Source organism: Dasypus novemcinctus, chromosome X (assembly GCF_030445035.2).
Source record: "Dasypus novemcinctus isolate mDasNov1 chromosome X, mDasNov1.1.hap2, whole genome shotgun sequence".
In the NCBI taxonomy this organism is placed as follows: domain Eukaryota; kingdom Metazoa; phylum Chordata; class Mammalia; order Cingulata; family Dasypodidae; genus Dasypus; species Dasypus novemcinctus.
The window spans coordinates 155,237,639-155,264,268 of NC_080704.1; the positions used below are offsets into that span (position 1 = coordinate 155,237,639).

At 41.1% G+C, this 26,630-nt stretch overlaps 1 protein-coding gene across 1 annotated transcript; it reads right to left on the reverse strand.

The window, feature by feature from the left end:
- Positions 1 to 6,036: 6,036 nt before the first annotated feature.
- Positions 6,037 to 21,329, reverse strand: LOC101429803 (zinc finger protein 449-like). Its single transcript, XM_004479300.2, has 4 exons — positions 20,976 to 21,329; positions 19,149 to 19,353; positions 7,160 to 7,273; positions 6,037 to 6,980 (listed from the first exon to the last, which is right to left on the reverse strand). Exons 1-4 carry the CDS (start codon positions 21,327 to 21,329, stop codon positions 6,085 to 6,087), a joined length of 1,569 nt encoding a protein of 522 aa, XP_004479357.1. The 3' UTR covers positions 6,037 to 6,084.
- Positions 21,330 to 26,630: the final 5,301 nt, after the last annotated feature.

Genomic DNA, 26,630 nt, shown 5'->3' on the forward strand with positions numbered 1-26,630 from the left:
TTGCTGAATAGTATTCCATGGTATGGATTATACTACAGTATGTTTAACCATTCACCACTGATGGTTATTTTTGCTGTGTCTAGTTTTTGTCTGTTATAAATAAAAGTGCTATAAACATTGGTTTATTGGCTTTTATATGGACATAGATTTTCATATGCCCAAGAGTACAATGCCTGATTTATAAGGTAGACACATGCTTAATTTATAAGGAACTGCCAAAGTATATCATAGTTTCTCAACAATATTACATTCTAAGCAGCAGTGTACATGTGATCCAGTTTCTCCACATCATCACCAGCACTTGGTGTTGTCACTATTTTGCATTAGCCATTTTAGAGGTGATTAACTATATCTCCTTGTGGTTTGATTTGCTTAAATGGCAGCTGATGTTCTATGTCTTTTTGTGTGCTTACAGTCATCTTTATACCCTCTTTAGGGAAATATTTTTTTGCCTATATTCTAGTTGGATTTTTTATTATTTTACTCTTGAAAGAGGATTCTTTATATATTCTAGTTACTAGGCCTGTGGGAAACATGGTTTGCACAGACTTTCTCCCATTCTTTAGCATGTCTTTTCATCTTTTTCCCCAGAACAAAAGTCAAATTTTGATGCAGTCCAACTTATCATTCCTTCTTCTTGCCTAGTGCAAGATTTTGAAGATTAAGTTTTTTGTCTAAAAATGTTAGTTTTATGTTTTACATCATTTCTGTGATCCATTGTGAGTTAATTACTATATAAAGGGTGAGGCTTACATATTGTTTTTATTTATGTGTTTTTTTATTACCTATTGATGTCCAAATGCTTTTGCACCATTATTAGAAAAAGCCTACCTTCCTCCATTGAATTGCTTTTACACTTTTATCAAAGACCAGTTTGGTGTATTTGTGTGTGTCTATTACTGGGTTCTCTATTCTGTTCCAATGATCTGTCTGTCTGTCCTTATGGTAAAATCTTAAAATTCAGTAGTGAATCTTACCACTTTATTCTTCTTCATCAGAATAGTTTTAATTCTTCTACCACCTTGTATTTCCATATCCATTTAAAATAAGCTTTTGTTTATGTCTACAAGAGCAGTTTTTGGCATTTTTGACAGGAAGTATATTACAGCTAAACTGAAGATTCAGAAGAATTGACATCTTTACTATGATGAGTCTGTAATCTATGAAGACGGTATTTCCACTTGTTAAGGACATCTTTAATTATGTTACTTAGATTTTAGTAATTTTCAGCATACGATTACTGTATGTAGAATTTCTTCATCTATGTTCTATAAAAATTGTATAAATTTTGTTTTAATTCTTTAACGTTTGGTAGAATATGCCAGGGGCACCCTCTGAGCATAGAGATTTCTATTCCAGGAGTTTTAAATTGTGAATTCAATTTCTTTAATAGTTATATTACTGTTAGATTTTCTACTTCATATTGGTTTAATTCTGGTAATTGGGAGTTTTTAGGGATTTGACTCATCATACCCTAATCTATTAAATATATGAGCATAAATTTGTAATTTTCCCTTGTTCTTCTGGCACTAGTATGTGTAATGATGCCCCCTATATCGTTATTGCTATTTTTTTTATTTTTGCTGGCTCTTCTATCAATTTTATTGATTTTTTTCGAAGAAAAGTTTTTAGTTTCATGGATTTCCTCTCATTTCTGATATATGTTCTGATCTTTACTCTTCCTATTTTTACACATTTTCATGTGTTTATTGGTAATTTTGTATAACTTCTATGGAGAAATGTCTATTTAATTTGTCCATTTTATTTTATTTTTATATTTTTATTATTAAGATCTCATAATTTCATATTGAATTCCCTGTTAAATTTTTGCATCTCACTTTGGTAGGCACAATTCCAAGATGAGCCCCAATGACCTTCACCCTTGTATAATTCCCCTATACCCTTTTATTTTATTTTTTTACATTTGTTTATTAAAGTTAATAGATCACAAAGAATGTTACATTAAAAAACATTAAAAAACCACCACACCAGGGAACCAAGAGTGCCTACAACTGCAAAGAGGAGAATTGCATCAATCATCCATGTGGAATCTAAGCCCCCTCTTGATATAGAGGTAGAGTGGACATAACCATCCCAGGGTCCACAGGATGGAGGAATAGAGTATGGATTAGAGTGGACTTACTGATATTCTTCTATGGAACTATTATGATTAGTAATGGAAGAAATTGTAGCATTGATGTAGAGAAAGTGGCCACTTTGGCTGCTGAGGGTTGGGAGAGGGAAAGAAGAGATATGATGTGGGGGCATTTTCAGAACTTGGAGTTGTCCTGGGTGGTACTGCAGGGAGAGATGCTGGACACTGTGTGTCCTGCCATGGCCCACTGGGTGGACTGGGGGAAAGTGTAAACTACAATGCTAACCACTATCCATATGGTGCAGCAGTGTTCCAAAATGTATTCACAAATGCAATGAATGTCCCACGGTGATGAAAGAGGTTGTTGATGCGGAAGGGGTAGGGTGAGGGGGGTGGGGGTATATGGGGACTTCATATTTTTTTTAATGTAACATTTTTTAAAAATAAAGAAAAAAACATAAAAAAACATAAGCATAAGAGGTTCCCATATACCCCACTCCCCACCCCTCCACCCCATCATTTTTGTAAATTATATTTTTTTGAAGATATATACATCATACAAAAAATGTTACATTAAAAAATATGAGGGTAGGGAGAAGGAAGAGGAGATATGATTGTGGGGGCATTTTCAGGACTTGGAGTTGTCCTGGGTGGTGCTGCAGGGACAGTTACCAGGCATTGTATGTCCTCCCATGGCCCGCTGGGTGGACTGTGGGAGAGCATGGGCTATGGTGTGGACCATTGACCATGAGGTGCAGCGGTGCTCAGAGATGTATTCACCAAATGCAATGAATGTCTCATGGTGATGGAGAAGGTTGTGGTTATGGGGTGATAAGTGGGCTGAAAGGAGTGAGGGGTATATGGGGACCTCATATTTTTTAATGTAACATTAGAAAAATAAATAAAGAGAAAAAAATAATATAAGAGGTTTCGTATACCCCCCACCCCTCCACCCCACTCTTCCCACACCAACAACCTCCTCCATCATTGTGGCACACTCATTGCACTCGGGGAACACATCTTGATCTAGAGGTGGCGTGAACATCACAATCCTTACTCTTTCTTTATTTCTGTCTCCTTTGTTTTGTTGCACTTCTTGTTCCAGTATATTGAGGTAGGAACATACATAACTGAGACCTTTCCCCTTTCTAATGTAAACATTTAAGGCAGTATGCTTCCCTCTGAGCATGGATCTATATATAGATATATATAGCAATATATCTAGCTGTATTCCATATATTTTAATATATTATAATCTTCATTTTTACTCAATTCTCTGTGTGCTGTATAATTTCTTTTGTGGCTTCCTATTTGAATCACAGATTATTTAAAGTATCTGGTTCCATTTTTAGAGATTTTGCCCTTGTCTTTCAATTGTTAATTTCCACTTTTATTTCATTTTTTGTCATACTGTTCTTTCTTGCTAAAGTTATGACTTTCTTGATTTTGGAATGATGGGTGTTTTCAATTGCAGTCACCCAGTTTTAGCATATCACGTGATTTCTTTTCTACTTTCTTGGGCCATTGTTCCTTGTTTCAATGAGAGTTTAATTCTTTCAGCACCTCCGTGGTGTTATTTTGGTCTTCTTGGTTTCACTGCTACCACTGCTGTTCCCACTGGGCCCTCTAGCTGGTGGGGGTGGAGGTTCTTTCTCCAGTCCAGGCCACTGGGTGCTTCTTGGAGGGTAAGAAAGTCTCTCGCTTGAGAGGGAAAAAAAGCATCTTCCTGGTCTGGACTACATGTTGTGGCTGGGTGTCTCTTGTCAGATCCTTTTGCCAGCCTTTGTGCCTTATGGGAGGTAAGGAATCTCAGGCCTTGAGGAGTCTGAGATCTGTTTGCTTTTTCTGCCCATTTACTAGGAAATCACTTACATTGGTTTTCTCTGACTCCGGTTGGAAGGAGAATATTAGTACTGACCCCTTACCTCCAGATTGAATGCCTTTACCAATGGGGTCAGGCTTGTGTGATCTTTTCAGGAGGATATGCTTTTGGTCCAGGTAAGAATGAGCATACTTGTAAGGTGTTCTTGGGCTATGCTGGGTATTGGGAAACACTGGTCCTGGGGTGACTTCCTCATGTTAGCTGGTGCCATGTTATCTCCACTGTACTAGGGAACCCAAACAAGCTGACCTTCTGCTTAAAAACTTTAAAACAATATTGAAGTAAACACAGCACAGATGTACCTCCAAAATAAAACACACCAGCACTACGCATGCACATATAAACAGAGTTTATCAAATTAATGTAGACATAGATTATTTAACTGGGGCACAAATGGTCTCCTTTGACTCACAGCGAACAAGATGGATACTGCATGTTGCACGTCTTTTATGACATGACAGAATTTGTACAGCATCACTTCTACTGTACACAACAACTACTAATTCAGCCTGCTACAATTAATAGCCGTCTCAAACCTGCCCAGACTCAAGGGAAGGGAACAGAGATCACATCTCTTGATGCGAAGTGTCTTTGTTTCCAGTTGCTTGAGTAACAGATTATGAAAAACTTAGTTGTTCAAGACAACAAATTTATTTAATCTTACATTTCTGAAGGCCAGAAGTCCAAATGGGTCTCACTGAACTAAAATCCAGGTGCTGAAAGGGCTGCATTCCTTCTGGAGGCTCTCAGGGAGAATAAGTTCCTTGAGCTTACCAGCTTCTAGAGGCTTCCAGCAATCCTTGTTTCATGGCCTTTTCCAGTAATGACAGAACTCCAAACTGCTGTCATCACATCTCCTTCTCTGACTCTCCTGCCTCCCTCTTTATCTTATAAGAAATCATATGATAGGAAAGTTTAATGAAAGATAATCGCCCCATTTCAATATCCTAAACTTAATCACATATGCAGAGTCCCTATTGCTTTGTAAAGTAACCTATTCATAGGTTCCCAGGATGAGGACATGGGCATCCTTGTGGGGGGAAAGGGGCATTATTCTTCTAACCACAGGTAGACAAGCAAAGACTCTGTAGGCCATGTTTTAAAACTGCTACAACTGATAAAGCATAATTTGCAGATTTGCCAAGGTCATTTATTTGGCAAACATTTGAATGAACTTCCCAGTGCAAATTATATTTTCTGTCAGTTTGAAAGTGGAAGAATTGGGATAAGAATCACAAGCTCCCTTATCTCATTCTTGTTCCCTTGGTATGTGTAAGGAATGCCATACCATTTGGGGGAGCACCCTGAAAGAAACACTATAGGAGGAGGGACTCCCTCCTGCCCAGGGTGGACTCTACTATCTCAGGAGATAAGGCAGAGAATGTGTCCATCCTGGCAAGACCAAGGTGAGAGGCCTGTAATTCTTTGCTGCTCGCCCTCTAATTTCCCTCATTCTTATGAAAAGAACCTAGCTGGGAAGACATGGCTAAAGAATTACTGTGGAAGGAAATTCAAAGTAGGATTAAACTGGCCTCTCTCTAGGCCAACAGTAACGGTATGATTTTATGAAAGGACTCAAATTTTAGATTTTTAAAATCATCTTTGGTTAGGGACAGGAATCAACAGCAGTGTTTGTTGCCACCATTCATGGAAGTAGTTCTAAGTTTTTAAAACGACTGGTAAATGAGATTAAAGAAGGAAGGACATTTATATTTCAAAATGATTAAAATATAGTACTGATAAAGATCAACTGGGCACATCCATGGTTAACAGGATAATCCATCATATTGATCTTAGACATGAAAAGAATATAATCATTTATATGTTGTATGCTCACAACTATGATATGGTTGGCTTGAGCTGCGAATATTTTCAATGCAATTAAGAAATGTGAGTTGTGGATACAGGATAAATCAAACTTACAACAGTTGCAAGAGTAGGTGAATACTCTAGAAGTCATATGATTTGGGAAAAAGTTTTTTTTTTTAATAAGCCAAAAAGAGGCTATTCTTATAAGCTCAAATAAAACTGTTCTTTCAAAACAAACGGGTTGCTGCAGGTTAAAACTTTTATGAGTTAGTGTCAATCTCTGTAGGAACTGTTTCCCTCAACAATTCTTAAAGTAGTGTTCTCTAAAGTGAGAAGCTTGGTGTATAATAAGGCCAGTTCTCTGTCTGAAACATTTTGAACAATGACTACATTTGTATGGCTTCTCCCCTGTATGAATTCTAAAATGAACCAGAAGACTTGGTTTGTATCTAAAGCTTTTCCCACAATAATTACATTTAAAAGGTCTCTCTTCAGTGTGAGTTCTCTGGTGTAAAGTAAGACCTGCCAGTCGAAGAAAACTTTTCCCACAACTCTGACATCTATGAGGTTTTTCACCTGTATGAGTTTTCAGATGCCTTTTAAGACTTGATCCATGACAAAAAATTTTCCCACACTCTTGGCATTTATATGTTTCATCGTCAAAATGTATTCTCTGGTGCCCTATAAGGTGTGACTGCCGAGTGAATCGGTTTTTACATATAGTGCATTCAAAGGGTCTCTCCCCTGTGTGAAGTCGTTGGTGTCTAAAAAGGTCTGAACTACGAAGGAAGTTTCTACCACATTCAGAGCATGTGTGAGTTCCCTTTCCTGAATGGAATTTCTGGTCCCCAGTACATTGTGAATTCTGAGCAAAACAGTTTCCACTCTGAGAATAATGATAAGGTTTCTCTCCTGGACACTTTTGTTTATGGGGTCTAGGGTTGAGAAGTTCTTCCAGATTGGAGACCTCAGGTTTCTCTTCCAGAGAGTGGTTCTGATCATCTACAAGTTTTATGAAATTTGACTGTAGGTCATCTGGGAGAATTTCCCTTTCAATTTTCAACTGTTCATAATCCTTTTGTGAAATGGGGCCATGGATAGCTTTACCCTCTAAGGTAAAAATAAATGAATACATATCCTCTAGTTTTTTCCGCTTTGAAGTATTTTCTTCGTTTTCTTCCCCAATATCAAAACCTAAGAGAAGAACAGAAATTGCAGAAGTCACCAAGTAGAAACAGAGGGAATAACATGTGTTATATTAACTTTTAGTGGGAAGACAGAAACTCCTAAGTAGAATCTCAAAGAGCTTTACTCTGAATAAGTCTGGATTTTTCTTTGCTTCATTCTCTAGTATTTAATGGGCAATTACTTACCTATTTTGGAGTCATTTAATTGTTTCATTTCTTTGGAATTCTGTGATTCCTTCGCCCACAAGGATTCACTATGGTCCAGCGGGAAGTTCATGTGAGGCTTTTGTATTGGATATCCTGGTCAAAAGAAAGATGGGAAGCACAATAATGAGCCAACACAGGTTTTCCCTGATTTCAGGTTGATTTATTGGACAAATGGCTTCTCAATCCATAATTCTTTCTCAATTACAATTATTTCACCTGGAATTCTCACAGGAATTTTATTTTTTAACAGATAGGAACAAATCCAAAACTCAATATTATTCTCCTCTAATCTATGTAAGGGGAGTGACTCATTTCTGCATTTAAATCAATGTGCTGAATTAGTTCTACATCTATTTAGATTATAGAATTATTTAGGTTAGAGCCAAAACATAAAGTAAGGTTTGTCATATTAAAACTGACAATCATTGTGTTAATGAGTACCAAGTAAAGAGAGAGTGGCAGAAAGTGGGAGTGATGAGGTCCACAGGAAGGAGGAATCCAGTAAGGATCAGAGTGGACTTAATGATATTCTATTCATGAATTATTGTGGTTAATAATCGAGAAAATGTGGCATTGATGTGGAAAAAGTGGCCATGGTGGCTGCTGGGTGCGGGGAAGGGGAGGAAGAGAAGAGATGTGGAGGCATTCTCGGGACTTGGAGTTGTCCTGGGTGGTGCCCCAGGGACAATTGCCAGATGTTGTATTCCTCCCATGGCCCACTGGATGGAACATGGGAGAGTGTGGGCTATGGTGTGGAACACGGGACATGGGGTGCAGCGATGCCCGGAGATGTACTCACCAGACACAATGGATGTGACATGATGATGGGGGAGAGTGTTACTGTGGGGGGAGTGGTGGGGTGGGGGCGAATGGGGACTTCATTTTTTTTAATGTAATATCTTTTAAAAAAATGAATAAATTGAGTAGAATTTGGGGGAAAAAAGGAAGACATGATTGTAAGTTTGGAAAAAAAAAGTGGGAGTGATGAAACTGCTTACTGGAATATTTTCAGTTAAGAGATCCTCAAATTAAGGTGATAAAGAGTTCACAACCAAAAAGAACGGTCTGTATATATTTGATTCACCTGACATCTACAGTGGATTATTTTGAATTTAGCCCACATAACTACCAACCAGAGTTCTAATCTGTCAATCTAGAGAAAGCAAGGAAAAGTTTTCACCAATCCCTCTTCCTCCCGTGATCTGTTCTCATTGATTCCAGTTGAATCTTGCATCCTCTTTTCCAAATCCCTTCCTCTGCTTCCTGATCTATGGAAAGGTTACTGGTCTGCAATTAAATATGGGTTGCTGTGGCAGTTTGAGATTATTTTATTAATCCCCAAAAGAGAAAGATTATGTTTGTAAACATCATCCTCTGGATGTTACAACTTTCGTGCATTAAATTCAGTTGAAGGACCTTTGATTAGATTACCTGTTAAGACTGCTTTAGGGCTTTTTGGACTAAGTCAGTGAGGTGTGACTCAGGTTGAGTACTTGCCCCCTTGCTGGGTCTCATATAAACAGACTCCCACAGACAGAAAGACATAGAAAGAGAGAGCTCTCATTTTTGACACTGCCATGTGATAGAAAGGAGAGGCTCAAAAGGCCGAGGCCCCAGGGAGAAATGAACAATTTGCCTGAAAGCTTAGAGCTGACTTTGGGAAGAAAGCGAAACAGCTGACTTAGGGAAGGGAGCGAAACAGCTGCCACTGATATAGGAAGCCCTAAGAGACAAGCCCTATGCCAGCCTGTAGCTGAATTTGGAAAGAAGCGGAGCAGCTGCACATGATAGAGGACACCTGGAGGGGAAGGAGAAACCTGGACAGAGATCGGCAGCCATCTTGCTTCACCTCCTGGGAACACACCAGGATCAAAAGTAGCTGGCTTCAGTAAGAAAGCATCTCTGATAATGCCTCAAGTTGGACTTTTTCACAGCCTGGGACCTGTAAGCTTTTCCCCAAAAGAAATCCCCTTTATAAAAGCCAACAGGAAAAATAAAAAATAAAAAATGAAAGCCAACAGATTTCTTGTACTTTGCATCAGCACCCCTTTGGCAGATTAATACAGTTGCAAAATGTTAATTTAAGACATGATTATTGTAGGAAAATGTTTATACGTTAATATTATCCAATAATATTAGCAAGTTAGCTTGGCTAAGGTTAACATGAAGGAAAATTTCGACTTCAGTACCTTACATCAGAACACAGGAAGTAAAGTGTATTACTTCATAGTTTCGTGGACAAAAGGCAATAGATTAGCTTTCCAGGAAAAGAATATGAATTATAAATAAAGTGATCTTACATTCACTGCTTAGTTTGTGCTTGGATTTCAAAGCTAAGAGAGGGATGGAACAGGCAAGTGGTACAGGTAAAGTAAAACTAGAGGTACAAGATAAAGGAAAACTGCTGTCAAATAAAAGTAGGGGGAACTGAAACGGGGACAGTGGAAATTAGCAAGTACTAGATGGTAGAAACTTGGAGGCTCAGAATATCCCACTATGAGAGACAGAAAAAACACAGTACAGAGCTACAGGAACTCTTCATATGGCTAGTCCCATCCCACAGAGTGTGGGCTTGAAATGAGTGATGCTTTAGATTATATCTAGATTATATCCTGGAAAACCAAACCCAGGAAATGTACACTGGGGGAAAGGGCAGCTTTAATACCTTGCCAAAGATTAAAAACAGCTCTTGAGGCAGATCTAGTACCCAAGAGACCTAAGTCAAGGAATACTAGCCCTGGGAAGCTCATGGATTTCTCATAGGCTTTTGCCCTCAGGTCCAGCTGCCATGTCCATGACGGCACCAACTCAAAGAAGCCTGAGAACTCTCACCTTAGTTCTTCCATCCCAGCATAGTACTCCTTAGATCCTGGCCCCAAATTGGGTACATCAGGACAGTCCCACATCCTAGATGCAGAGAACATGTGCCCGAATTTGAGCTACTCATCGAGTTAACCTAATGGACTTTTCAATTATAACTAACATCGTGCTGTTGCCTGTGACTACTTCCCATTCTCTTTTGACTGATCTCCTGCCTTTCTGACCTCAGTACCCATATGCTACTATTATACACTGAATAAAATTCTGTCACTAAAGTGTAATGAAAGGAGCACACATAAAAATATTTTAAGGAATGTAGCCCTACTTCTGTCTGCTAACATGGTGAAAACAGCCATGGCTCTTATCATAAGATGAAGTTTAAATGGTTTGATGATATCCAGTGTACATGATGGCCAGAGAAATGTGGTGGTGGGTGGGTATGGTCATACAGCATTTTGGAGGACAATTTGACAACATCTATTAAATTTTAAATGCAGTTTACCACTAACCAATCGATCCCACTTCTGGAAATTGACCTTCTCAACACATGCACATAGAAGAATGCTCACGGCATATTTTATAGCTCAGGTCCAGGGTTTTTGGTTCAATGTTGAATGACAGTCAGAAACAGAATCCCGGGCAGTGCTGATGCGCGCAAGGGGTGCCCTGCCATGCAGGGATGTCCCCCGCGTAGGGGAGCCCCACGTGCAAGGAGTGTGCCCCATAAGGAGAGCTGCCCAGCACAAAAGAAAATGCAGCCTGCCCAGGAATGGTGCCGCACACGGAGAGCTGACACAACAAGATGACGCAACAACAAAAAAAGAAACACAGATTCCCGTGCCACTGACAACAGAACCAGACAAAAACGCAGCAAATAGACACAGAGAGAACAGTCAACCGGGGTGGGGGGGGAGGGGGGGAGGGGAGAGAAATAAATAAATATTAAAAAAAAAAAAGAAACAGAATCCCTGTGTACTTCTGTCGGTGAAGCTGTTCTCATTAGCCTCAATGTCAGCCAGTCCATGGAGCCAAAATAGCCACTCAGTGACAAGTGATTTTCACTGTAAAGGAGGGAGAATTTGCTGGTCAGTAGGTGTGATGGTTAGGCTATGTGTCAACTCGGCCAGGTAACTATGCTCAGTTGTTTGGTCAAGCAAGCAATGGGCTAATTCTAATACAAGGATATTAATGGACTTTAGTCACCAGTGAGTTTACTGCATAGACGGCTGATAACATCTACATCAGTCAGGGAGACTGCCATCAGCAATGAGGGACACTTTATCCAATCAGTTGAATGCCTTAAAAGGGGAAGTGATTTCAGCATTCAGAGAGAATTTCCCAGGTTGTCTTTGGACAGCCAGTGTCTCCTGGAAACTCATCAAGGACCGTCATTGGACTTCCATCGGAGCCCCTGGTTTGCAGCCTGCCTGTGGAACCTGGACTTGTGCAGCCCCACGGTCACATGAGAGAATCTTATAAAATCTCATACTATTTACAGAGATCTCCTGTTGATTCTGTTCCCTAGAGAACCCTGACTCATATTGTAGGTAAAAATGAAGGCCCCACCGATGGAAACCAAAGCCCCATTCCTGAAATTCTATGTTTTCTGTCTTTCACTCAAAGCATTTCTATCTAGAACTTTAGTTTCCAGCGATGATAATACATTGCCTGGGGTATATGCAATTTGACCTAATAAAAGGAAGAAAAGCCAGAAAAAAGTATAACACTAACAGATACAGGGAAGCATGGAATGTGCAACTGTTTTAAAATATATTCACAGATTCTTTGTGAAATCACAGAATTTCTCTGTTTTAAAATATATTCACTTCAAGAGCTGAAACTCAATTCTCTTCCCATTACACGAATTTGGGACTTAGTGTCTCTCTTCTAAAGAATCAAATATGGCAGAAGTCATGTTGTGTTGTGACTAGGTTATAAAAGGTATTGCCAGGGAGCGGATGTGGCTCAAGAAGTTGAGTGCCCACCTCCTACATGGAAGGTCCCGGGTTTGGTTCCCAGTGCCTCCTAAAGAAAACAGACAGACAATGAGCAGACAACACAAGCAGACAATAAGCAAAAAACCAACGAACAATCAATGAGCAAAATAATGAGGAAACATGAGGAAGCCAACTCAGGGGAGCAGATGTGGCTCAGTGATTGAGTGCTGGCCTCCCTGGTACCTCAAAAAAAATATATATATATGTAGATATATAAAGGTATCCTCCTTGCTCTCCCTTAGATGTTTAGTTCTGGGATAAACTGGTCACTATGTTGTTGAGGGCACTCAGGCAGCTTATGGAAAGGCCCTCACACCAGGCACTGGACCTTCTGCCAACATCTAAGCAGAAAGCCATCTTCTAAATGGATCCTCCAGCCCCAGTTAATCTTGCAGATGAATGCAGATGCTGTTGTCCTCTTGAGAGTAAACACATTGTACCTTGAACATAACTACTGTCTAAAAATGTAGAACAGTTCTTAACCTTTTTTGCTCCATGAATGCCTTTGCCAGTCAGGTGAAAACCATGGACCCCTTACTAAGTCCACACTATATGGTGCATTATTTAATAAATATATCACACCCGACCAACACATTCCCACAAGAATAATGTTTTATTTTTAATTTAAATTCAAGCTCACTGACCCCTTGTTAAGAGCCCCTGATGTAGATACTTTAGGCTAATGTTTGGATAATTTCTTACGCAGCCACAGATATCTAATACAGATAGGGAAGAAGCAGTTTGAATTTAACAGAGGTGTTTCAATGATGAATGATCCCCCCATTGCATGCTCAGATAAAATCTTTATCACAGTCCTATTAACAAAGACTCTGGGGAAACGTACTTGGCCCAGTGGTTAGGGCATCCGTCTACCATATGGGAGGTCCGCGGTTCAAACCCCGGGCCTCCTTGACCCATGTGGAGCTGGCCCATGCACAGTGCTGATGTGCGCAAGGAGTGCCGTGCCATGCAGGGGTGTCCCCTGAGTAGGGGAGCCCCATGCGCAAGGAGTGTGCCCCATAAGGAGAACTGTCCAGCGCAAAAGAAAGTGCAGTCCGCCCAAGAATGGCATCACACACGGAGAGCTGACACAGCAAGGTGCTGCAACAAAAAAGAAACACAGATTCCCAGTGCCACTGATAAGGATAGAAGTGGTCACGAAACACACAGCAAATAGACACAGAGAGCAGACAACTGGGGGGGGGGGGGCTGAAAGGGAGAGAAATAAATAAAAAATAAAGAAAAATCTCCAACTGTCTCCTTTGCCATGTCATTTTCTCTTTGAGTATCTGCCCACCAAGGAGGCAGGGACTCAATGTCCTACAGATTCAATTAAAAGAAACAAATTGATTGAATGGATAAAAAAATATGAGCCATCTATTTGCTGTGTACAAGAGACCTCAGATATAAGGACATAACCAGGTTGAAAGTGAAGGGTTGGAAAAAGATTCCATACAAACAGTAAGCAAAAAAGAGCTGGAGTAGTGACACTAATATTGGACAAAATAGATTTTAAATGAAAAACTGTTATAAGGGATAAAGAAGGTCATTATGTTAATAAAAGGGGCAATTCAACAAGAAGAAATAACTATACTAAATATTTATGCACCTAACCTGGGTGGCCTAAGATATTTGAAGAACACACTTGCAAAACTTAAGGGAGAAATAGATGTCTCTACAATAATAGTTGGAGACTTCAATACACCACTCTCAATATTGGCTAGAACATCTGGACAGAGGATAAATAAATAGCCTGAATAATATGATACATAAAGTAGACCTAACAGACATCCATAGAGCATTGCATTCCTAAACAGCAAGATATACATTATTTTCAAGGGCTCATGGATCCTTCTCCAGGATAGACCATATGTTGGGTCACAAGACAAGACTCAATAAATTTTAAAAGATTGAAATTATACAAATACTTCCTTTGATCATAACGGAATGAAGCTGGAACTGAATAATGAGCAGAACAAGGGAAAATTCATAAATATATGGAGATCAAACAATACTTAAATAATCAGTAAGTCAAAGAAGAAATTGCAAGAGAATTCAGCAAATATCTTGAGATGAATGAAAATGGGAACATAACATATCAGGCGGCGGACTTGGCCCAGTGGTTAGGGTGTCCCTCCAGCACATGGGAGGTCCGCGGTTCAAACCCCTGGGCATCCTTGACCCGTGTGGAGCTGGCCCATGCACAGTGCTGATGCGGGCAAGGAGTGCCGTGCCATGCAGGTGTGTCCCCCGTGTAGGGGAGCCCCATGCACAAGGACTGCGCCCCCTAAGGAGAGCCGCCCAGCATGAAAGAAAGTGCAGCCTGCCCAGGAATGGCGCCGCACACACAGAGAGCTGACACAACAAGATGACACAACAAAAAGAAACACAGATTCCCGTGCCACTGACAACAACCGAAGCAGACAAAGAAGATGCAGCAAATAGACACAGAGAACAGACAACCGGCGGGGGGGGGGGAGAGAAATAAATAAAAAAACTATGGGACACTGCAAAGGCAGTGCTGAGAGGGAAATTTATAGCCCTCAGTGCTTTCATGAAAAGCACACCTGGAGGAACTAGAAAAAGAACAGCAAACTAATCCCAAACCAAGCCAAAGGAAAGAAATAGTAAAGATTAGAGAATAAATAAATAAAACTTAGAACAAACAAAAAAATAGAAAATCAACAAAACCAAAAGTTGGTTCTTTGAGGTATAGTGATTTTAAACTTCACATTTTCAATTGCATTATATTTTATACTTTTAAGACAAGCTGTTCTTCCAATGATTTCTCAATGACTATAGACATTTTTATATTACTGCCTAACTCTAGCAATTATAAGTGACTGGCTTGAATTCCAATGAGATTTTTTTGTTGTTATTGCGTTTGTTTCTTTGCCTGTTTTAAGCTAATGTTTTTCCTAGATCATTTTCTGTTGCAGAAATGAAAATTTTCACAGGTTGCAGAGCATTCAGTTCAGTTCTTTTTCCTAGTCAGCTCTTTATGTAGGCAAACAATGTATTTTGTATTATTCATATTTTATAGGCTTCCTGCTAGTGATTTCTTCAAACAGTTGAACATGTTTTCTCTTTCTTTCTGATGCCTCCATTACCTGATTTCTTAAGTTTTCATCCTGCAGTATTTCAGGGATCATCTTTCTAACTTACTAAGAGTGCTTGTAAAAAAAAAAAGAGCTCTTGTAGATAGGTAGGACAATGATAATTCTGTTTTAAAACCATAACCACATACTGTGAGGTCTCTGACCTTGATTTATGATGACTACATTTATCCAATCTTTGAACACATCTTCATTATTTTAACCAAGTGTAGACTCTTACATTACAGTAACTTCCTTAAATTACCTCTATTCAATCTTGTTTTGACTATCTCTATTGGCTCATTTCACACTGACATATGTCTAACACAGGCAAAGTTTGCACAAATAATTATTAAAGTGCTTCACAGACTTTCATTTCTCATGGATATATTTATTCATACCATGCCTTGCTCCAAAAAAAGGGGTAAAAGAATTTAGGATAGGATTTCTGTTTATCAGTAGGTATATAAGCTTCCTTTAGTTATTTACTAATGTAGGGTGTTTCTAAAAGTCACCATAGTCCTTTTTTTTCTGCAATGGGTATATATATATATATATATACATACATGCACATTCATACTACATATACCCAACAACCTAGGTTTCTGCTGACACAGAATATATTTCAAACTTTAATACACAATCAAGTGACTTCTTCCATTATTTTTTTAAAAATTTCCTTCCATTCTACCACTATCCTATGCTTTCAACTAAATCTATAATACAATGAGATTCATTTAACACAACAAGGAAATGGACATTGAAAAATATAGCAGTAGGGAAGCGGCTATGGCTCAATCAGTTGGGCTCCCATCTACCATAAGGGAGGCCCTGGGTTTGCGTCCCGGGGCCTCCTTGTGAAGGCAGGCTTGCCCACATGCTGCGGAGAGCCGCTGGCCCGCAAGCACTGCGGGATGCCACTGGCCCACAAGCACCACAGAAAGCTGGCTCAGCAAGGTGATGCAACAAAAAGGGAGACAAATAAAAACACAGAAGAGCACACAGCGAATGGACACAGAGAGCAGACAAGAAGCAAGTCACAAGGTGGGGGTGGGAAATAAAAATATAGTAGTAATTTAAATAATCAGGAGATAATAGAGCAGTAAATCTTACATCATTTTGCAAAGTATAATATATCACATTAAGCAGTGATACAAAAGTGGTCATTACTTCTCCAGATTGTATTTTTTACTTTTTAAATTAACTCATTTTTATTCCTTGTGAAATACACTAAATTCCATGTGCTTTAGCAAGTAAAGTATTAAAATCAAGATTTACTGTACTGTTTGGCATCATGTGATATTTTACAAGGCACTGTTGCTAAGAAGAGCAAATCAAGTTGGAGAATTACAATGCATATGCAGAAAGATTTATGATTAAAGATTACTACCTAGGTTCTTGCACTTGTTGCAGGCATACGTACAAAAATACAGGTTTTTAAACTCTTAATAGCTAATGTAAACAATGGAATATAAATGTATATTTTATACAGCTCCTTTTAAATTATAATATCTGTACATAAGCACTTAAGGGATTTTCCTCTTTATTACCTCTATTTAAAAACAACGGAAAGCCCATGCCTTTCATGTGGGCAACAGTTGGTAAAGCAGGCTACCAAAAATGGCATCTGGACAAATTGATTAAATGTAGAAAGAGGGAACATTTTCTCGACAGTTACCCTATTACTTTGTGATACATATTCGCATTCTATGGGTGCTGTGGCCCTGTGCCGATAAGAGATGGTCCTACAGTTTGGTCAGGGAGGGACCAAGCCATTCTCCCCAGCATGGGGCGGAGTCTCACGTGAGAGGTGGGATGATTCACTGTGCCCTTCACCATAGTCTGCCAGGCACCAGCAGAAGAGAGATGGCTCTCAGGACGGAAACCAGAGGAGATGGGAAGAGCCTTGGGTAGGCATCAGAGCTAGACTATCTCTGGGCATCCAATGCAAATGGGTCACAGTATCTAGGGTATCAGTTCCCAAGTGGGTAGACTGGAAAGCAGAGACTAGGCAAGGTACCTAAATCACTCTGTGAATCTTCAAATTCATATAATGATCTTGTCTTTCATGATGTCTCCCAATCTGCCCATTGGTCCTTGTGCTTTCTGATTGGAAAGAATCCTAGGAAGCTCTCAACTGCCCTCAAGACATCACTGAACTTCTATAAATATTTGACTTGCAAATCTCAATTTGAATCCTGTTCTCTCGATTCCAGATTGCCCACTTCTATCTGAAGACATATAAGCATCTCAAACTCCACATGTTTCAATATAAATTGACCTTCACCAAACCAAACCTGCTCCTCCTCCAGGGACCTTTATTTCAGTGACTAATATACCATCGACCCAGTTTATGGGCCAGAAATGATGGATATCATCCTTAATCCCTTCTTCCTCACCCCAACACCTACTCCTATAATTTCTACCTCCTAAGTATCTTGGAATCAGACCCTTTCTGTCCATCAAACTGACATGAACCTAATTTTAAAAACTGTCCTCTCTCACCCGGAAGATTACAGCAACCTCCTACATGGTGTCCCTGATTCCAGTCTTACTCTTATTTCAGCCAGAGTGATCATCTTAAATGCAAATCTGTTGCTATCTATCCCCTTTTTAAGAACTGCCAATGGCTCCTCACTACCCAGGTAATAAAGCACAAACTCCTCAACATGCTGAAAAAGGTCCTCATGATCTGGGCCCCTGCTTCTCCCTGCAGGCTCATCTATTGCCACCCCCTCCTCTCCTCTTCCACTCACAGGGCTGCTGGAGGGAAATGCTCTCAGTTCTTCAAGGGTGCCTGCTCCCTCCATCTCTGAGCCTTTTGTGCCTTCTGCCCAGAACCCTCTCCCCTCCCCACTTCCACCACTCACCAGGCAAACTATAACTCAGCAAAATATGGTTTGGCTTGGAACCTAGATCCCTCTTCCTCCAGGAAGTCTCCCTCTCTGCCAAAGGCTGGCTAGGTGACCTCCTGTGCATGCCCACCATCATCCTACTCCCTCCATCGCATCTTTTTAGGGCTCACTATTTACATACCTGAATCCTCTACAGGGCTATAAGCTGCAGGAACACAGGGACTCAGTCTGTCTTGTGTACTACTGAGTGCCCAGGTTCATGCATGGTGCCTGGCTATTAATAGGTGCTCGTATATATTTGCTGAGTGAATAAAGGTTAAGACGTACAAAGGAAAAAAGCTAAGTTCAGGCAGTGAACTAGTTATGGATAGATCAGAAACTCCTATATAGTATCGTAGACTCTTTCCAACTTTTTTCATATTTTATGTCTCTTTTGTTCTCTCGGTATTTCATAGTCTCTTGAAAGTACCACCCTGTGGCACCTGTGCCTGCGAGGGGAGCAAAGTGGAGAGGTTTCTAGCCACAGTTTGGCCTGAACTTTAAAAACAGCAGCAACCAGGCTATGTGGTCCACGTCTTTTTCTCCAGCTGGACTTCCTCCTCTAAGGCTAACCCCTGTAGGGTCTCAAATTTTAATATGCGTTTTATTCACTTGTAGAGTTTGATAAAAGTGCACCCCAGATGACTCTGAAACAGAGAGTCTGGTCATTGCACTTCGAGAATTATTGCTCTAAGTTAACGATTTAAAGAGATAGATGTTTGGTTTATAATTTTGTAGGTAATTCAACCATTTTTAATGTTTGAAAGAAAGTGTATATAACTCAAAGTAATAAGTTGGAAAGAGTTATCCCATAAGAGCAACTGAGGAGGTTCCCAAGAGTGATAGAAACCTTTCAGGACTCACAGCATCACAGATCACGTTGATTAAATTTGCTACAGGAAATGAGTCCTTAGCCACAGTATCCATTGTCCCAAAACTTCCTTGCACATCATTGCTGATCAAAGGCCTTTAGACAGGGACACTAGATTAAGGGGTGCCTGATATGCTTTTTCCATTACTATTCCAGAGAGCTTGCTCCTCCTCTGACTATTTATGAGAGTGACTAATCAGTGTTTCTAACCCTGACCACAATGCCAACTCTTCAGAGTGCTTGTGCTCTCAAAGCAGAAACAAAAGATACAAAATGCAAACCTTGACTTACCAGCCTTTAGGTAGGGCTGATATTCCCCAGCAGCATCGTAGTTCAGCTCCTGCAGCCCTTTCTGTGCAATCCACTCCTCTGCCAGTATGCTGTCCTGGGAAGATCTCATAACCTGGACTGGAGGTGACTCTGGTTCAAAGTTTGTTGGTACTTCGGCTATTCCAACTGGTTCCTTCTCTTCAAAGAGCATTTCTTGCCTGTGAATCTGGGGGAAATGCCAGAAACCATTACTCTAATGTCTAGGCAAGCATTATCCAGTAGAAATATAATGACATCCACACATGTAATTTTAAATTTTCTAGTGGCCACATGAAAAAAATAAAACTAAAATGAGAGGAAAATCTTAAGAACATGTTCCTATTCAAACTGTACTGATCTCAACTTGTGTTCAATATGAACAATTATTAATGAGATATTTCATGTATCTTATGATGTAGAGCCCCTGGAATCTGGTGTACATTTTCTATTTACAGCATATCCCAATTTGGATGAGCCACATTTTACATGTCCAAGAGCTACATGTGGCTAGTGTCTACTGTATTGTCCAGCAAAAGGACTAAGACTGTAAGAATCTGAAACCTTACATAATAAACAGTACTGAGAGGAGAGAAAGAATGGAAAACCAAAAATTGTTTCTATATTTGGAAAGCAGGAAACTTTGTAGGCTCCTATTCAGGCAGGCTACGGACCAAGAATCTAAGAGATATTGAGGAGCTTCAACAACACTCAGTGCTAGAATCTTCTTAATGGCCATTCATAATAGAGTCTGCCCTGTGCTTAGCTAAGGTACTCCACAAATAGAGGGTCTCCACGGTGGTTCTCCACATGCGGCAGCCCATGGGATGTTTAGGACACAATGGCACATGGAAGTTATTTGAATTTGGAGGGCCTAAGATTGGCGTATAACTCACAAGACAAAATTGTTCCACATAATAAACAATATTTGTGTTTCCTGCTGAAGCATTCATATAGGTAAAAAAATACATGGCAGAAGAGCACCCTCTTAAGTCATTTACATGCAAAATGTTTTCACATAGTTTTAGCAAAACTTGAATGTTCCAGGAATGTACTACTGTGAAAATCAAGGAAGACTATAGTATTATTTGTTCAGAATTTTGCCAAGAGTTAATTCCCATTTTGGAAAATGCCATGACCAGCAGCAATATTTGACCTGTCTTAGTCTGAACTTCTGGCAATTGCATTCACAGGGATTCTATGCATAGATGCGAGCATCTAACTACGTCATCATTTCTTCAGGTGCAGTCAAGCCCAGACGTGTATATACTGAAATATATATATATCTATCTCCATAATAAATTGTTTTACTCTTTTTCCCCTCATATTCCAAATACATTCTACTTGACGCAGGGATTGGCAAACTTTTTCTGTAAAGGGACAGAGAGTAAAGATTATAGGCATTGTAGGCCACAATTGGTCTGTCGCTTATGCAATTTCTTCATTTTTAAAATGATCCTGTAAAAACCATTAGCTCATGGGATGTACAAAAGCAGGAGGTGGGCTGGATTTGCCCTGTAAGACACAGAGCATTATACTGACACTTTTGATTTTATATATGATGGTAGATGGATTATGCTATCTATGAATCTCATTTTAGGATAGTAGAGGGGCCACTGCAAAATACATATTTTAGAAGGGGGGTTGGGTCTGACAGACTTGTCAACTGCTGATCCATATGCTGACTTCAGCATTAGAAAAAAATGAAATGCACTTTGGAGAAGTCTTGGATCTGAGGAATAAAACCAGGACAAAATGTCTGATCTCATCTAAGCTTTTTCTAATTACAAACATTCCAAACTATTCTCTCACCTGCTCCTTTGGTATTTCAAGTTCCCTCTCCAACTCTTCTATCAATGCCAAAATTCTTTCTCTATTTTCTGGGTTATACAGCCTCACCCAGGTCTCTATCTCTGCGGGCAGAATGTGCAGTAATTGCTCCAACACCAGCAGCTCCAAGATTTGTTCCTTAGAACGTATGTGGGGCTGCAGCCATTGACAGCACAGCTCCCAGAGTTTGTTGAAAGCTTCACGAGGCCCTGCCGCCTCTTTGTACTGGAACTGCCTGAAGCGCTGACGGAAGACTTCACAGTCAGAATCATACTCTTGAAGCATGGAGCCCTGGTTCAGGGAGGCCTGGATTGCACAACCTAGGATCACAGCCATCACCCCTTCCAGTGATTTAGAATTGACCTGAGAATTGAAGTCTGAGATTCCAATTCAAAGCCACCTACAGCTGAGGACAGGAAAATAAAAGAAGAAACAGCGATGGTTAGGAGAGGGCATTCTTAACTCCGATATCTTTTTTTTTCACTAAAGCCTTAAGTTATCAGTTCTTAAACTTTTTGGTAGTTTTGAGAATCTGGGGAAAGCTATGAACTCATTCCCTAGGAAAATACACATACACATCCAATTTTGCATACAATTCCAAAAACTTCACAATAAGCTATGAACTCATTCCCTAGGAAAATACACATACACATCCAATTTTGCATACAATTCCAAAAACTTCACAATATCTCCACACCCATCCAAGAACTTTGTCATCCAATATGGTTGCCACTAGCCCCCTGTGGCTATTTAAGTTTAAATTAATTTTAAAAATTCAATACTTCAGTGAAACTAGCCTCATTCCATATACTCAATGATCATCATTGTGGAAAGTTACATCTGACAGCTCTGCTCTAGAATTCTACCTACCTCAGGAGAGGAACACCTGCCCTTAAGAGTCGCTGGCCTCTAACGCCATTCCCAATCCCCTAACAACTGTTTGGAGTTCCTAAATACAGGGAAGACTCAAAAGAAAAGGGGGAGGAATACTAAGAATCCTGAAGTCCTTCCACTTAAATACCCCTGAACAGAATTCAAGGAAAGGGACCCTAATTAGAGCAGTGCTTTGCAAGGGCAGCCAATCAGCAACCCCTCTTTTGTCTCATTTCTAGATATGTTTAGTTCCTCTACCATCCCTGTTCCCCCTGTCATGCATAACATTCCTAGTGGCTTTGCTCTGAGAAAAAGCTACTGCAGTAGGCAAACTATCAGATCTTTGTGCTACATCCATATAAATGGACATTTATTGAGTTCATACTATATGCCAGGCACTGTCCTCAGCACCCTGCATATATTAGCTCCTTGACTCCGTACTCAATTTTAGAAGGTGGGCACTAGGATTATCCCCTGAATACAGTTGAGGTTTGAGGTTTAGCAGGACTGAATAATTTGTACAAGACATAGAAAGTTAAAGAGACAAATAGTAAGGAGCTTACAATTTATAGTTTTCTACGAATCGAATGTCTACAAAAAATCAAAATGGTCTCAGCAGAAACTCTGAGATCACAAAAGTGGACCCTTACCTGTATCAACAAGTCTCAAGACCCAGACCTGCCACCTTGTGCTCTTGGTCCTCCGTCTCCCAATTGCCCTGATGCCTTGTGTGCCTGTCCTTTCCTGGAGTGGAACAAGGAAAACCAAATGCTCAGGACTCTCTTCCCAGCCAGTCATCAAAAATCAACACTGTCTGCCCCCAAGACACCCTTAATGATGAGGAAGCCTGAACTTGAGCGACACATCATCTAGGGGGTTGTAACCTGCTAGCTGCATGACCCTGTGGAAGTTACCTAACTGACCCCTAGTGCCATTATCTGTAACATTAGAATAATAATAGCATCTACTTCATAAAATTTGCTTATATCCAGTTGCTTGGAAAATGAATTGCAGCATGGCTGGAACAGAGCAGATGCTCAATAAAAGGTTTTTGGTTGTCACAACTCATTTCTGGAAACTTCTATTTTCCTGACACTCCAGACTGCCTTCCATCGGCCTCTCCCAATGAAAAGTTCCCTTCACACCCCTAATGAAAACTTCTTCTCACACCACAAATGAAAAGTTCCCTTCACACAAGCGGTAACAAATTCCCTACACACCCCCAATGAAGTTCCCTTCAATCCCCAGTGAAAAGTTCTCTTCACATCCCCATTGAAATGTTGCCCTTCCACTCCAGTTAAAAAGTTCCCTCCACACTCCCAAAGAAAAGGTCACTCCACACAACAATTCTAAGTTTCCTTTACACCCCTAATGAAAAGGTCACAAGAGGGCTAAGGGTTTTCTCTCGCAACACCCCGTCACGATCCTGCCCTCATAGGGCTGAGGAACAAAGTGCTGTGTGAAAACAGGGCACTTGAGGAAAGGCAGACGAGACCCGTCTCTGAAAAGTTCAAATTCTGGGTTCGAGTCAGAGGCTGGGGCGCGGGATCGGACCCCCAGAGCGGCCCTCGGCGACATCGCACCAACCAGAGGGTCGACCCTGGACCCCGAACCATCTGGGGGAAAGAGGGAGCCAAGACGCCGACCTGGCCCCGAGGCCAACGAGTGCTCGCCAATGGCCGCCCCTCCCTGGGCCCGCCCGGCGGGACTCAGACGGTGGCAGCAGTCGGTGCAGCGCAGGCCGAGGAGGGAGCCGAGCCAACCCGCGCCCTCGCCCCGGGGACGGCCACGCCCTCCGCTGCCCTGGACCCACCTCCTCAGCGCCAGGCTCCGGCCGCTCTCCCGTCCAGGGCCCACGCGGAAGTTGATGGGGGCGGGGCCTCTGCGGGGGGCGGGGCCTCTGCGAGGCGCCAAGCCGCTACCGGAAGTGCCCCTGTCTCCTCTCCTACCTCCTCAGGGGCCCCAGGGCGGGGCCAGGCGGCATTGCCCCCTGCGGGCTGTTCCCTCTTCTGCCTCTGAGCAGCCTGAGCAGGTGGCAACTGTCTTTCCGTCTGTTTCCACCCAGTCAGTGAGCCCCAAGCTTCTCTGGGTTGGTAGAGTTTGTGTTTGTCCTGTTTGGTGCTCACTCCTCTAATGAATCTGTGCATTTATATTTCTCCAAATATGGAAAGGCCCCACACATTGTTCCTTCCAACCCTAGTTAAACACCCTCTGTTTCCCCTTCTTGCAGGGCTCTACTGATGTGATGTTGGTTTCTATTCTCGTCCCACGGGTCCCACAGGCGCTGTTGTTTATTGATGTCTTCAATCTCCTTTCTCTCTGTTTTTTGGAATGGGTGCCCTGATGTGCCCTGAAGTTCACGAACTCTTGTCCTCTGTCATCTCCAGTCTACTACTGAGGCCATCTAATGTGGTGGTTTTCCCCTTTTATTGTGTTTTTCAGTTCTATAATTCCCACTTTTATTCTTTTTTTTATAAAGTCTCTTTCTTTCCTGAGATTTTCTATTTTTTCATGTCAAGAGAATTTTTAACTGCTCGTTAAATTTTTTTGAAGGAATCTTTAAATTCCTTCCCAGGTAAATCTGACATCTGATTCATCTTGGTGCTGAGGTCAATTTATTGTCTTTTCTCAATCAAGTTGTGATTCTCCTGGGTCCTTGTACGAAGGTTGATTTTCGATTATATGCTTCACCTCTTGGCTAGAAAACAAGACGTCCTATTTAAAGTTTTTATTTTACCATACAATCAGCCTGTTTAGCTTTGTCATGCTGGTTCTAGCCTATTCGCATGGAATGTGAGTTTAATGACAATCTGATTTTAAGAGCCTGCGGGTGCTACATTGTTACGTTTGGCTGGTGCTTCCACTCATCCTTGATGATGAAGCTAGGGAGAACTGCAGGTCACCCCAATGTGTGTCTCAAGGTGAGGAAAGGGATTCTGCTGCCCTGTGGAAGAAGAGTGCTTCCAGTTTTGGGAGCTACATGTGGCAGGATCTCCAGGCTGCGAGGTTGGGGAACGTTTCTCTGGAAGGACTCTTTTTGTGGCATAATCCCCTTACTGAATCCTCCCAACAATAATTTGTTTTAGGTGTGTGAGGGCAGTCCCAGACACCGTGGTAATGGACAGTGTCCTTTGGCAAAGCGCTTTATTGTGTTGTGATCCTCCTTGCAGATGTCCCATGATCTGATGGTGTCTCTATGTAGAGGAGGAGAGTTTAAGGCTTGGAGGAGAATGGAGTCCTCTTCCACGTGAAGTAAAGGTCATCTCATTTCGTTGGGAGCTTTTACTGAAGGATGAGGGCCTTGGAGCACTGCAAACCAGCAGGGAAAGATTACTGGTATCACTTTACTGTGACCTGTCATTTTGGATATCATCATAATTCCAGTGCTTTCCTTCCATACAGTCGTAAGGATCAGGGACTGGGTTTGGAAATAGAAATTATGTGATAATCATCCATGGGAGGCAATGAATTGAGGGTGCTATTCTCCTTGTGTTTTCCATGCCCTTCAGCATATCTGCTCTACTGTTTTCATTCTTTCCTAAGAGGAGATCATGGAAGAAAAAGAGATGACTGGGTCCCATTGTTTCCCCCCAGTGCCCTTCCTTCCTGAGCCCTGGCTTTCATTCTGTAGGGGGTCCTTTATGCCACTTGTAGAGGATACTTTCTCTGCCACCCACATGTCACCCTCCATGTCTCCTCACATCTCAGTTAAACACCTAATACTGATTTCCCCCAAGAAACATAATCTCACTCTTAACCCCCATTTTTGAATGTGTAACCCACACATCAGATGTAAAATTGTTATTGGTGCATCTCGAACTGAAGGAGACCTTGTGCTCTTTTTGTTGCCTGAGTGCTCAGAAGACATGGTTGTGCACATCACCCAGGAGATGTGGGTGTATCAGGATCCTTGTAAGCAGGCCCTCTCCAGGGTCACAGTTCAGGAAAGCTTTGAGAATGTGCACTCAGTGGGTAAGAAATTATTTTTCAGGGATGAAGCCTGAGACCTTTCTGAACAGTGTCCTGTCCCTTAGACACTCCCTTACTTGACATAAGCTCTGAGTTTTGCCAAGACGCCTCCACAGGGAGCACCCCTTGACCTAAGATTCCCTTGAGCAGAATCAGTTATGTGACAGCCAAGTGGATGCATAAACCTGAACTCAAACCAGGGGTGCCTGAGCCCGTAAGGCAGGGAGGCTGAATCATAGTGAGCTCCCTAGAGCAGGACAAATAAAGCCCAGTGACAGGCCCCCCCATCTGCCTCCCCCACCGCATCTGTCTCTCAGTGTTGTGCATGATCCAAGCTTTTTATTCCTTCCCACTTCAGGGTGCTTGTTCATGTGACTTCTCTTGCACATCCTGTTCTGCACTGGTATTGTGAAGCCCTTGCCCAAGGTTGAAAATTTCAGGGGCACTGGCATCAGCCTCCCAGCTTACCAGCTGTTACAGCCCTTAAAAGTTCAGGAAGCAGTGTCTTTGTGCTCAGAGGTTTTCATCAAGTGCTATTTAAAATTTGGGATGTTTTGAACCAATGTATTCATTCCAAATAGGGGATTGGCTATATAAATTAACTGATGTTATCAGTGTGCTGAACTATTATGCAGAGATTTAAAATGATGTCCATAAAATATGAATAAAAATCTAATGGTTGGAATGTGGTGAAGGGTATACAGCTAGTCATTGTGCATCTTTTTTTTTTTGGTTTGTTTTACCTTTCCTGTGTGTTTGAAAATTCCCACGATAAAATTAGAGAATATCTTAAAA